The sequence below is a fragment of the Mustela nigripes genome, chromosome 17 (assembly GCF_022355385.1).
Source record: "Mustela nigripes isolate SB6536 chromosome 17, MUSNIG.SB6536, whole genome shotgun sequence".
NCBI classification, from domain to species: domain Eukaryota; kingdom Metazoa; phylum Chordata; class Mammalia; order Carnivora; family Mustelidae; genus Mustela; species Mustela nigripes.
The window spans coordinates 456457-470193 of NC_081573.1; the positions used below are offsets into that span (position 1 = coordinate 456457).

The window sequence follows — 13737 nt, forward strand, 5'->3', positions numbered from 1 at the left end:
CCTGTTGTCAGATCTTGCTGACATGACAACCCTGTGAGAGGCAGGACTGGCCTCCACGTGGCCACACCCTATGTGTCTGTCTGTCCTATGGTCACAGTGGTCCCTTTGTCTGCACAGTGGGAACCAGAGAGAGGAGACACCATGACACTCACCCTCACAGTTCTGCTCTGTCTTGGTGAGATCTGAGGAGGGGTGGGGACACCCTAGTCTGGGAGGGACCTGCCCCACAGCCAGGCCCTGCTCTGTCTGAGGCCCCTGGCTCAGGAGGCTCATGGGAGGAGGGGTTCTGCTAGGATTCAGGGCAAGCCCCTCACAGGGACTCTCTTCCAGGGCTGAGTGTGGACTCCAGGACCAGAGTGCAGACAGGTGAGTCTGTCCCCAGGGGTCTCAGTCCCACCTCCTCACTGGAGACAGGGGTCACCCATCAGGCAGCAGGGGATGGAGAACAGGAGCTCTGGGCTGACCAAGGGGGACGTCTGGGAGTTTGGGGCAGAACAGGGACCTGGGGGTGGGGAAGGTCTGTGTCCCAGCCTCTGTTTCCTTCCAGGGACCCGCCCCAAACCTAACATCTGGGCTGAGCCAGGCTTTGTGATCCCCTGGTGGACATCTGTGACCATCTGGTGTCAGGGTGGCCTGGAGGCCCAGGAGTACCGCCTGCATAAAGAGGGAAAGTTAGAGACCTGGGACAGACAGAAGCCACTGGAGCCCGGGGACAAGGCCAAGTTCTTCATCAGATACATGAGAGTTATGCATACAGGAAGATATCGCTGTAACTATCTCAGCCCCACTGGCTGGTCAGAGCTCAGTGAACCCCTGGTGCTGGTGATGACAGGTGCGAGCCCACTCAGGGCCCCAGCCCTAGGCTCTGCCTTCAGGAAGGGGGTGGGCTCTCAGGGGTCTCCTTCTCACAGCCCAGCCTGGGGATAATGTGGGGAATCTGAGCACCATTTAACACCCACCCCCTCCTCCTCTTCTAGGATTACAGAACAAACCCCAGCTCTCAGCCCTGCCCAGTCATGTCGTGACCCCAGGAAGGAACGTGACCCTCCAGTGTGGCTCATGGTTAGGATTTGACAGGTTCGTCCTGATGAAAGAAGGAGAGAACCAGCCTTCCTGGACCATGGTCTCCCAGAGAGCCCCCCGTGGTGGGACCCATGCCCTGTTCCCTGTGGGCCCTGTGAACACCAGCCTCAGATGGACATTCAGATGCTATGGCTATTACAACACCACCTCCCAGATATGGTCGCACCCCAGTGACCCCCTGGAGCTGCTGGCCTCAGGTGAGGAGCCCAGCCCCATTGCCTCTGTGTTCCTGTGGTCAACATGACCCTGTCTGGAAGACCCCCAACATAGGATGGGAATGAGGGGCTACAGGGAGGCTTATTCACAGGGGCGTCCACCCCTCAGAGAAATGAGGACCACACTGTCCTCCCACACCTGCCCCTCCCCACACGCCCGCCACTCAGAGCTCTAGGTGCCTACAGAAGGGTTTTCGGGACCCTGGGGCAGATACACCAGGAGCCTAGAGAGGGTCTCTGCGGGAAGCTCCAGCCCTCCACCCTCCTCTTGTCTCTTTCCCTGAACCCTCTGGGGGCTCCAGGCCCCACCCCCAGGTCCCCACTGCCCAGCTGATACGTCACTGGGACCTCTTTCCTCAGAAAGAGTACAGACCATCCCGGGGAGTCTGAGAGCCTCCCAGAGGACCGAAGACCCCCTGAGATACTCAGAAGCAACCTTGTGTTCCAGGGGCTAAGAGTCCAGCAGAGATGTAGGGGGGAAGGCTCCAGAGACTCTGAGGCTGGTCGATGAGAGATGGGGTGGTCATGGCAGAGGGAGAGCTAGGCGGAGAGCAGCCAGGCTGAAGGGAGGAGCAAGCTACCCTCCCTGTCCTGGGTTTACAATGTACCTGGTGGGGTCCATTGAGGGGCGGGGTCTCAGTGCTCCCTGAGATGGTGATTTGGGGTGGGTCCCTTTCCATCAGGGCCTCAGTTTCTCCATTTGTGATAGGGGAGAACCCTGGCTCAGATCTCAAGGACATGTCCTTTCGGACCTTCCAGGTTTGCTGCCTTAGGACTGCAGAATGGGAAGGTGAACAGTGAGGGCTGTAGGATGCAGGGACGGGCAGGACAGTGACGCTGGTGACGGCCCCAGAGCTCCTCTGTCTGTCCTGCAGTGCTCAGCCTGGCTGTATCCAGACAGCCCTGCTGGAAAGAAATCAGAATCAAACAGAAATAAGCAAGGGCTTGACAGTTGGGCTCCACGGGATGTAAATCCCAGATCTGCCGCTTCTGGGCAGTGGGATTTCAGACAAGTCCTTTCACTGTCTGTGAAACATGTCTCCTATAGTCTCCCTCATAGGTTTGCTGAGAGGTTTAGGTGAGATCTTGGACATGAGAGCCCTGCACGGGACGGGCCCAGAGGGTGTGCGAACCCTCATGTTCCCTTCCCTCATGTGCTCGCTGAAAACTGCAGGCAGGCCCCACGTGCAAGTGTGGGGTCTGCAGGGCAGAGGCCCAGTCTTGGCTGGACTTGGGGAGTGAGGAAGGCATGGAGTCCCTCCCACGCAGGGATGGTTCTGAGCACCTCAAAGCTTCTGACAATAGCAGGCGCATTCAGCTGGGGCTACAGGAGAAGGCAGGGTACATGAGGACAACAGAATGAACCATTCCAACCAAGGCAGGAGCCCAGAGCCAGAAGCAGGTGTCCACTAGGGTGGGCAGTGTGAGGAGAGCACAGGGAACCCACCGTCCTGGGTTGGAATCCCAGCTCTGCCACTGACTTCCTGGCCTGGTCACCTGGGGCACCTGACTCATCTCTCTGAGCATTGGTTCCTTGTCTGTGAAACGGGTGAAGGTGGGGGTGGCATTTTCTGGTGCATGATCATTATGGAGATCAGAGGTGATGATGGCATAGACCCCACCACGGGTCTACATGCAGCAGTTGCCCAGTTAACTGACATCCTGGTCCATTCATGGTATCCCTTGTGTCCAAGGTCACAAGCACCAGAGAAGCTGGATCCCAGTGCCTGTGACCTTCTTCCTGATGCTCTTCCTCCTTCTCCTCTTCCTCCTTGTCCGACACCAGCGCCAGAAAAAATGCTGCAAGTCAAGTAAGTAGACGATGGGGAGCTCTGGTCTACCTGAGACGCAAGACCCAACTATGAAGATGCAAAGTGGCTTCTTGGGACACACAGGAGTCGCCACAGATATGAGGGCAGGTAGCAGGGGGTGTCCCCAACACCCGGGGAGCCATGTCAGTGACGGGGGTGGGCTTCAAGGGAGGGGTCATCACCCTGCAACCAGTGGGGAGTGGGCACAGTGGCAAGGAGTGCGGGAGGATGGGTGGAAGATTAGTTGTTTTGAGCAGGTATGTAAAAATATTGGGGATCAAGGCGCCGAGTTACTCAAGGTTTTCAGGGATTTATCAATGTGCAAAAGCAGTTTAAACTCTGAACTGCTCTACCGGAATTGGAAATGCCAGTGGGACCTCGTTAAAGTGCATACATGTACATTGACGGGATAATGGTAGGTGTAAGCATCTGTTGTTGTGTCTGTGCGTATATGTATGAACACACGGGTCCCAGCTCCAACCACCAATAAAACCTAGACACGGTGACGGCACACCGATCATCCAGATTTCAGTTTTCAAATATTGCCTTCTGTTAAAAGGAATTCGGGTTCCTCCGAGAAATTCTTTATTCCAGATTGGGACAGGGAAACTAATGGAAGATGTCAGAGCATCCGAATGGGTCAGAAAGTACAAAAATTCACCAAGAGTGATGGAGCCAAGTCAGAATAACACAGAAGCCAGCTGGAAGGAATCCCCTGTGGAAAAATCTAGAATAACCTGAGCATCCAAGTATGGGATTACAATGCATCGAATAAAGCAGAAATCCATGAGTTTGTGGAGTAAATTAGTTAATGCCTGGGGGGGAGAGGGGATGCATTAGAGTAGAATGCCAGCAGATCAGAAGGAGCAACGTGGAGATCGGAGACCTTTAAGAGTTCGCTGCCATGATGCTGGGCCACGCGGGCGAGGTTCATCGGTGGTCCTAACAATGGCCATACTGTATTTGAGAACAGCCATGGCATTGGAGGAAAACTCCAATATCTGTCTTCAAATACCAATCAGATTCTAAGGGAGGATGGAGGACTTCACCACGGGAAACCAGGCAGATGCCTCCTTGACCAGACAGTCACAGGGCTCAGTGCCAGGAGTAGGACAGGGGGATATCCCAGGCTCCAGAACTTGTTGGAGGTGATCACGGCTTTACCAACACCCTTTCCCGGGTATTCCTAAGTAGACACTGGGTAGAGCCAGGAAGAAAATAAAAGACGCCGTTTGGCAGTTGGTAAGACAGGAACCGGGAGTGTGGTTTTGGTCCACATGTTGCATAAGTGAAGATCTCCTGATCCGGGGTCCTGGGGTTGTGTAGATGAGGCTTCATATTTGTGAGAGGTGCACAAGACAGGGTGCATATATCAGAAAAACACCTACCTACCTACCTACCTATTACCTGTCCGTCCATCCATCCCTATTTCTGTCTATGTGCATGCCTATAGATGCATGAGTAAGGGACCTGCCCTTTCTTTCTCCTCTCTCTTGCAGCCCCCGTGCCCATTATCTCCAAATCCACCTCCATCTCTCTCTCTCGTTGGTAAAATACTACCAAAGCAAAAACATAGTTCAAGGTGATGCAGGAATAAAAAAGACAGTTCTTATAAATTTTCTTATGTAAAAAAATAATTACAAAAATCCTTCAGAATGAAGGATTTAATAAGAACATAGACTTTTAAAGACATTCTATCAGTTTTGTTTTTTAAGAATATGTTGAACCCTCCATGCATGTTTTGTGTGTTAGAATTTAGTTGTTTGCTCTGAATTCCAGATCAAGGGGGGTGGGTATTTAACCTTGTCAGGGCTCGGATCCTCTGAGATCCAAACATGACCCTGGGCGCCAGGTTCTGGGGCTGCTTAGAAGCTAATTCTCACTTTGTGCAGGTGCCTCACGTCCTCAAGTTGAGACCAAAACTCTGCAGAAAAGGTAATTTCTCCCCCAAAGTCCTCCCCCAACCTCCCACCTCTGCCTGCAGTGCCTTTGCAGTTGCCTACTGCCCCTGTTTTTCCTCCCTCAGCTCCAGCTCCGTGGCTCCTGTCCAGGATGAGAACAAGAGTAAGTAGGAAGGAGGGTCCTGCTGGGAGACCAGGAGGAGTCCATGGGCCAGGTTCTGGGCTTTGCATGAAAATTGCCACATCTCTGTGATCCCAGGCACATCCTGCCTCGTGCTGGGCCTCAGACTCCCCATCTGAGGGTGGGAGGGGCATGTGGGACTGCAGGGTTTCAGGAATTGGGGCATAAAATAGAATGTTCTCGTTCTCCAGAAGCTGAGGTGAGAGAGTCCCAGCCTGAGGAAGACATACAGATGGACAGTGAGGTGAGCCCCTGCTCCTGCCCGGGGCACCCAGCACAGCCTTGTTCATTAGCTACATCCATGGGCTGTTTCTCCACCGTCCTATCGTCCTATCCCTCAGATCGGCAACATCTAACCTCACCCTTCTTCTTGAAAGGTGATACATGCAGGCTGCTGGGACATCATGGCTCAGTGGGTTTTTCTGATACTACATGGTCCCCTCCTTCTTGGTCCCCTTATTTGGGTCCTTTGAACTGTTGGTTGTCTGTGTCTCATAATGGCAATGCTGCCAGGGATAGCTGTACAGTCTGTGCACTGCACAATAGGGACAATGGAATTTAAGACCCTACTGGTGGATTCTGAGCAATGCGCCTTTTCTTATTCACACAAAGGCACCCTGTTGAATGGTCTGTCCATGAACAGAGATCCTCAGCCTGGCTTTTGCTCTGTTTACTCTCTTCCCTCTGGTTGTGTGGATTTAGATGCAATGGAACTACACAATAATGTGCCTTGAGTGTAATGATTGTCATTCCTTTCCTAGTCCCGCAGGAAGCTCACCCGAAGATCGTGTTGACCTCACTATGAGACAACTCCCTATTTGATGTTGTCACATTTATTTAATCCCAGGTACACCTGGACCATCTCCAGGCTCATAATTCCACAATTATTTCCAGCCTCAGATATCCAAGCTCCTGGGAGCTGTCTCTGCTTGTCGGCCCAGCAGGCCTTTCAATGTCCCATGGGCCAAATCTCCAACCTCCCCAGAATTTGTCTCACCCTCAATGTTCAGCACTTCCCCAAGTCCGTCTAGAGACACTTTGTTCATCACAGCTGGGAGGGGGTTTCCAATGGTCTCTAGGGGCCAGGAGTGCTACCGTACATCCCACGACATGTAGGACAGCCCCCACTCCATCCAGAGCAAAGAGGGACAGGCCAGCTGTGCCGACACTTGACACTCGGGGTGGAGGAGCTGTTGTAATGGAAGCAGGCTCTCCCCTGGCCACTCCACTGCACTTACCCCCTCGCCCAAATCAGGGCTTCCTTGTTTGTGGGCGACTCCCAGCCCCACAGCCATGAATTCCTTGAGCACAGGGTGCTGATCTGTCCTCTTCTTGGCCGATGGGCAAGTGTCCTGTCTCTTTCTGTCCATCTGTCTGTCTATGAGCATGTGGGTACAGACTGAAGTGGTTAAACCAAATCCTACAGACTGAGTTTCCCCCAACTTTAGCTCATTTATTCATTCAGGGAGGTGACAAATCCTTATGAGAAATCTATGTTTGGCAAGGCTCTGTCTTAGACTGGGTGATAGAAACACAAGCAAACCATGTCCCAACGGGGAATCCATCCAAGTGATCATTTAGGTCTTAAAATCGACCTTGGCTTCCGGGTGGACTCGTGAGTGAAGAGGGTCAAGGTGGAGGACATCTTCCCTCCTTGTTCCCCAAGCAGAGCCCTGACAGTGAGTCCACCACGGGGTGACTGTGTCCCAGGGGGAACCACTCAGCCTTCAAGGGGGAGTGGCCCCTCTTCCTTCCCTATGTCAGACGGATTGCTGGACACAATGGACAGTAAGGGGGACAGGATGGTCAGGTGGGTCCTTGCTGCTCCCGGAACCCTGGCTCCCCACCCATCACACACCTGACTCCCATTCTCCCGCCCTCCAGGCCATGGCATCTGAAGAACCCCAGGATGTGACCCACGCCCAGAGGAACAGCTTGAATCTCGGACAGGAGACAAGTGCACCCCCTTCCTCTCAGTCAACGGAGGCCCCAGCAGAGCCCAGTGAATGTGCTGCTCTGTCCATGCACTAGCCCAGGAAGGACCCAGACCCCATGTTCCCAGGAGGGGGACTGTAGAGACGCCAGGAGGCTGTGGCCCTTCCCCCCACCCCGTGGACACTCAGCTAACACTCCTTGGCCTGGGGACCTCTCATAAGGAAGCAGGATATCCTGGAGCTTTAGAAATCACTTAATTCTGCTGTAGATTAAAAAAAAAATAATACCATCTCCATATCTTCAGACATAAAGCAAAACCCTTCTAAAAACCCATGGCTAAGAGAAGCAAACCACAAATGAAAATGTCTTTTTTTTTATGTAAATGACAATGCAAATATTCTACATTGACACACAGTTTCACTTAAATGGTCAAGTAAACGCTACAGGCCAAAGGGAAAATTATGAATGAAATTATTACAAAGAAAAGAGCGCCTGAAAATCAGCGGCTTAGGCAACATCTATAGAAGTTAGAAAAAGAACAGCAAATTTGTCCCATGGCACTGGGTGAAAATGAGCTTGGGCTGCCTTAACAAGACACCATGGACTGGGGTTTGGGGGGAGGAGAGCTGATGACACAGAAATCTATTTCTTCACAGTTCTGGAGGCTGAAGCCTGAGCCCAAGGTGCCGACAGGGCTATTGTCCTTGGAGGGCTCTCCCTGCGGCTAAAGGACGCCTGCTCACGTGGACTTTCCTCTGTGTGGCGTGTGAGGCAGAGAGATCTCTGCTGTCTCTTCTTATCGGGTCACCACCCTCTTTAATCCGGTCACAACCCTATGATCTCATGATCATTCCTCTGTAGAGATCCCATCTCCAAACACAGCCAGCCCCGGAATTAGGTCAGCAGCACGCATTGAGCAGGGAGGCATAAACATTTCATGTCATTCCATCCCAACAGTGCTGCCCCCAAAATCTACACTCATTCCAGCATCATCGATCAATCTAAAATCCAGAGTCAATTCTGAATTATCCTGTAAGTCAGACATGGGCGAGGTTCGGGGCACAATGTCTTTGAAGGCAGAATTCCCGTGCAGGTGTAGTGAGCCCGTGACCCAGATCAGGGACGTGCCTGCCCCCAGAGGGAGTGATGGGAAAGAAGAAAAAGGGGATCGCGTTCAAAACTGAGCAAGGCAACTTGCACAGATCTGAAGGCTCTGTAATGAACAGAGCCTTGACTCGACGCCTTGCCCGCCAGGCCCTCGGGGTGCCCCCTCCATGGCTGGGGGCTGCAGGGCCCTTCTCTCTGTGAGGGCCCCACTCCCAAGGCCTCGAGCAGAGCCTGCCCAGGGGAAACCAAGCCAGTAGCCCAAACTCTGAAACCACGGGGCCGGCCCTGACATCTCTGAACGGAGTTTGGCGTCGTCCTTCCCTTTCCCTGAAAACCAGCACATGGCTGGCCGACAAGGAAGCCTACGGTCCCATCCTGATGAATCTGAGAAGTCTGACAGCTTTCACTCCTCCCTCCCGTCTCATCCCCTTCCATGCCCCTGCACTGCGTTTCTGCTCCCACAAGAGCTCTCACCTTGGCTCCGCTTGCTCTCCCAAACCCTTTCCCTCATTTGTCTGAAGAATCTTGCAGGTCTCCCTTCAGAGTCTATAGCTGAACAATTCCTTCTCCAGAGTCCTCAGTCTCTCATGGTCCCTCTACGCTCTGGTTCCCACCCCCCCACCCCCCGCCCACCACCACCACTTCATTTTTCCTTCCTTCTCCTAATGTCCTCCCTGCTCTTCCTTCTGTCCCACAAGCAAGTGAAACCATTTGATAATTGACTTCCTCTGTGTGACTTATTTCACTCAGCATAATCCCCTCCAGCTCCGTCCATGCTGAAGCAACAGCTGAGTACTCATCCTTTCTGATCAGAAACCAGTTGAGGGATTGGGGGGTGGGGGCGGGTGAGCCGGGTGGTGGGTATTCAGGAGGACACGGATGGCAGGGAGCACTGGGTGTTACACGCAAACAATGAATCTTGGAGCACTGCAGCAGACACTGACGACGGACTGTGTGGTCACTAACTCATTACAACAAACTCGTTGCTCCAATCTCCTGGCTCCTCCAGAATTTCGCTGCGAGCGCCCACACGGGAGCGCTCCAGGCACACGTCAAGCGCCACCGCCCAGCATGCCAAATTCCGCAGCTCCCTTGGCCTGCACCCCGCCGACCTCTGGACAGGGTCCATCCATGCTCTCTGCCCCTCCATCACAGGGTCCGGTTTTCTCCCTGGTGCAATGCCTCGTACCTCATTGTGGCCGAGGCCCGGCGGGGGTGGACTTCGCAGTCCGCATCTCCACCAGCAGCCCGGGGCACACGCAGCATTTCCAAACTCCTCCAGCCTCCCCCGCCTCTTTTCTGTTTGGCGGCCAAGTCTGCAGCCCTCTGCTCCGGCTTCTGTGATGAGCCTCACAGACCACAGAAGTCTCCACGAACGTGTGATGGGGGCGGGTGGGGGGGTGTCTGGAGGGCCTCCCCACCCACCCTTGGGCTGAAGACAGTCCCGTCTTGCTGTGCGTCTTTCCCTGGTGTGACTGAGAGACACACTTGGAGCTCCCTGGACTCTCTTCTGAGGGCACTGCTCTAACCAAATCTTACAACCTCATTCTATCCTAATTGCTTCCTTAGATGCCCCGTTTCCCAGTACAGCCAGGATGGAGGCTGAGACCTCAACTTACGACTCTGGGGAAAAAAAATAAGCATCCAGTCCCATAACATTAATAAAGCCACAAACATTTATCATCGAGTATTCCCAGAGTGTGAAAAGTCCTAGCGACCCTCGATAAGAAATAGAGAAAAGACACCAAGAATGCGCATCAGTAATGAAATACGGGACATCACTACAAAAATACAGGTTTTATGGTGTCAACCTAGATAAAAGAGGTAAACCGAGGCAAGCTGGATTACGAAAGATAGAGTGCATCTTGGAAGAGCAGAGGACTTGTACTTTGGGATGTGGAAACTCGCACACGATCTACAGGCGAGTCTGTTGAGGGTTTAGGGCTGACTGTGTCTGGGAAAGAGAACAAAGAGGAGGGAGTTCAGTCTGAGACCAAGCGGACACTTCCTGGCTTGAGTCTGGGAAAAGCTCTCGGTGGATGCCCCTTGGTCAGGGATGGGTTTCCCTTTTCTCTAAAACCAGGCATTTGCAGGAAATCAGTGTCTCTGACCTTGAATATCATCAGCTACAGACACATGCATGAGACTCTGCATTGCGTGCCCTCCGGTCCCCTTCCAGACGGAGTCCTTTCAGAAGAGATGTGAGCGGACCTTAGAAGACCTTCATCCAATGTGGATAAGATGGACCAGGACCCCAGAAACAGATCTAAAACCAGCTCGGGAATAAGTAGAAAACCTGAATCACCTTTTGAGCTCTTAAATAAAGTACCTCTTAAAATGAAACTCGTCCCATGAAACTAACTCCAGATCCCACAAATCACACGGTTCATAGAACAGACACATTCCCAAACATTTTCATGGGCTCCCGTGAACACCGTGAATACTGAAAGAGAGGGATATTGCACTTCCCTCTCCCACATAGATTTACATGTAAGATAACTTTTAAAAGGGGGGAAATGGGGCACCTGGGGGGCTCAGTCTGCTGAGGTCTGACTCTTGCTTTTAGCTCAGGTCATGACCTCGGGGTCAAACATCCAGCCCCAAGTCCAGCTCAGGCTGGGCTGGGTGTGGAGTCAGCTTAGAATTCTCTCTCTCTCCTTTTCCATCTGCCCTCCCCCACCCCTCATGCGCATTCTCTCTCTCTCCAGAAAAGGAAAACACAAAAAATAAAAGTAAAAAATGGGGGGGGGGGTATCTGATTACGACATTACTGCTCAATTCACATAGGCAATGGTTGGTAGAAAAATATTTTACTAAAGATCAACTTTTTCCCAACAAATCAGGACTTTCATCTACCCATTGTCCCCTATAGCATGCAGGAAGGACCCCAAATTGGGAGGACAACTCGCTGCCAGGAACAAGGGGCACAGAGGAGCCAGGAGGATCTCAACAGATGTTCCCAAGAAGTGAGGGTATGGACAGAGTCACGGGAAAACAGAGAAGTCCTTGGAGGCTGAGACAGAAAGAAAGCCCACGCTCCAGGGCCAGGAGAGGGGCTGTGTTCCCTTCCCACTGTGCCGGTATCTCTCCTCTGGGCTCCTTGTCACCACGACCTTGACCTGAGCCATTCAGAGATGTCACATGAGTGTCTGAGCTGACACGAGCTCCCCAGCACAGCAGGAACCAACATCCCTGACAGTAGATCTGGGTCTGGGGACCTGTCCGTGGTGAGGACCCAAGGGTGTGATGGAGATAAAGGAGTCCCATGGGGGAGGCCCTGGGAGGGAAGGCACTGCCCTGGTCTCCTCACCCGGATGGGCCATCTTAGGAAGCCTCAGGTTACCCACGCTGTACCGTCATGAACACCAGCCAGGCTGGGCGTGGGGAGGAGCCGTTCCCCTTCCTGGGGACTGCTGAGGTGATAACCCTGTGACAGGCAGGACTGGCTTCCGTGCGGCCACCCCCTGTGTGTCTGTTTGTCTTGTGGTCACAGTGGTCCCTCCATCCACACAGCCGGAACCAGAGAGAGGAGACACCATGACCCCCACCCTCATGGCCCTGCTCTGTCTCAGTGAGATCTGAGGATGGGAGGGGACAACCTAGTCTGGAAGGGACCCACCCCACAGACAGGCCCTGGTCTGTCAGAGACCCCAAGCTCAGGAGGCTCAAGGGGAGGAGGGGTTCTGCTAGGATTCAGGGCAAAACTCTCACAGGGACTCTCTTCCAGGGCTGAGTGTGTGCCTCAGGACCAGAGTGCAGGCATGTATGTCTGTCCCTAGGGATCCCATTCCCACCTCCTCACTGGGGACAGGGGTCACCCACCAGGCAGCAGGGGATGGAGAACAGAAGTTCTGGGCTGACCGAGGGGAATGTCTGTGGTTTTGGTGCTGAGCTGGGACCAGAGCATGGGGAAGGTCTGTGTCCCAGCCTCTGTTTCCTTCCAGGGACCCTCCCCAGACCCACCATCTGGGCTGAGCCAGGCTCTGTAATGCCTTGGGGGGACACATGTGACCATCTGGTGTCGGTGAGGCCAGAGGCCCAGGAGTACCGCCTGCATAAAGAGGGAAAGTTAGAGACCTGGGACACACGGAAGATACTGGAGCCCAGGAACAAGGCCAACTTCTCCATCACACACATGACAGATGTATATGCAGGAAGATACCGCTGTGACTATCTCAGTCCCACTGGCTGGTCAGAGTTCAGTGACCCCCTGGAGCTAGTGGTGACAGGTGCGAGTCCACTCAGGGTCCCAGCCCCAGTCTCTGCCCTCAGGAAGAGGGTGGGCTCTCAGGGGTCTCCCTCTCACACCCCTGCCTGGGGTGTGATCCGCATTTAACACCACCGCCTCCTCTTAGGATCGCTGGACAAACCTCAGCTCTCAGCCCAGCCCAGCCCTGTTGTGACCTCAGGAGGGAATGTGACCCTCCAGTGTGCCTCACCCAAGTGATCCCACAGGTTTGTCCTGATGAAGGAAGAAGGCCAGCCCTCCTGGACTTTGGACTCCTAGCCAGCCCCTGTGGGGGAACCCAGACCCTGTTCCATGTGGGCCCTGTGACCCCCAGTCTCAGGTGGACATCAGATGCTATGGCTATTACAGCAACACCCCCTAGGTGTGGTAGGACCCCAGTGACCCCCTGGGCCTGCTGTCTCAGGTGAGGATCCCAGCCCTGTCCCTTCTGTGTCCTGATGATCTACTCAGGGCTCTGTTACCTGGGCTGGGATGGGAGGGAGGGACTCCAAGGAGCATCACTCAAAGGGAGATCTGCACCTCAGCTCAAAGGAGGCCAACAGAGACCCTGCACCCCTGCTCACCTTTTGTCCCTCTTCTGAGAATAAAGGTGCCCGATGGCAGCCGGAAGGTCTTGGGGAGTCCACGGGGCAGGTATAGGAGAAGTCTAGTGAGACGGGGACTCCTGGGTCAGCCCCAAACCCCCATCCACAGGACAGGCTCAACATCAGGGCGCTCCCGGGGTCTGTTTGCTGAGAAGGAGCACACACCACCCCACGTCCGTTCTGAGAGCCCCTCAAAGGATCTAACGCCCCCTCAAATACTCAGGAACAGTCTTGTGTTTCAAGGGGCTGAGAGCCCAGCAGAGACACCTGGGGCCACATGTCTCTGTGGCTAGGCCACAGGGAAGAGAGCAGGAGCAGAGACAGGGTCTCTGGGAGAAGTTCCAGGGCCACCCAGCTACTGTCCAGGATCCTCTAGAGACCCAGCGCCCTACTGCCCCCCCTCCCCATGCCCCGGGTCCACAGCTGCTGAATCACAGGCTTCTGTGCAGGGGTATAGTTTCGCCCGGTGTCTCAGGAGGAGGGCTGGGAGTCGGGTGAGTCATGGCAGGGCCATCATGGGGCTCCAGGGGCTCCAAGGCCCACAGAGGAGGGCTGGCATGGTCAGGGCAGAGGGAGAGGCTGGGGGCCCAGCAGGAGAGCAGCAGCCAGGGTAGGTGAGCAGGGAGCTCAGGAGCCTACCTCCTCCCCTCCCAGTCTTTGGATTGTGAGGA

The 13737-nt window shown here is 54.1% G+C and overlaps 1 protein-coding gene and 1 pseudogene across 1 annotated transcript; both read left to right on the plus strand.

Moving 5' to 3' along the window:
- The first annotated feature begins 113 nt into the window (after positions 1–113).
- LOC132005052 (leukocyte immunoglobulin-like receptor subfamily A member 5) lies at positions 114–7579 on the plus strand. Its single transcript, XM_059381798.1, has 9 exons — positions 114–175; positions 331–366; positions 548–832; positions 978–1280; positions 2993–3109; positions 5002–5044; positions 5136–5173; positions 5383–5435; positions 7076–7579. The coding sequence occupies exons 1-9, from the start codon at positions 142–144 to the stop codon at positions 7220–7222; spliced, it is 1056 nt and encodes a 351-aa protein (XP_059237781.1). The 5' UTR covers positions 114–141; the 3' UTR covers positions 7223–7579.
- A 4176-nt stretch (positions 7580–11755) lies between these two features.
- Positions 11756–13121, plus strand: LOC132005809 (leukocyte immunoglobulin-like receptor subfamily A member 6; annotated as a pseudogene).
- Positions 13122–13737: the final 616 nt, after the last annotated feature.

Excerpts from the sequence above, each read along its gene's own strand:
- LOC132005052 (XM_059381798.1), top strand. The coding sequence starts at position 142 with ATGACACTCACCCTCACAGTTCTGCTCTGTCTTG. Across the intron at positions 3,110-5,001 it reads GAAAAAATGCTGCAAGTCAA|GTGCCTCACGTCCTCAAGTT; the intron begins GTAAGTAGACGA and ends CACTTTGTGCAG. Across the intron at positions 5,045-5,135 it reads ACCAAAACTCTGCAGAAAAG|CTCCAGCTCCGTGGCTCCTG; the intron begins GTAATTTCTCCC and ends TTCCTCCCTCAG.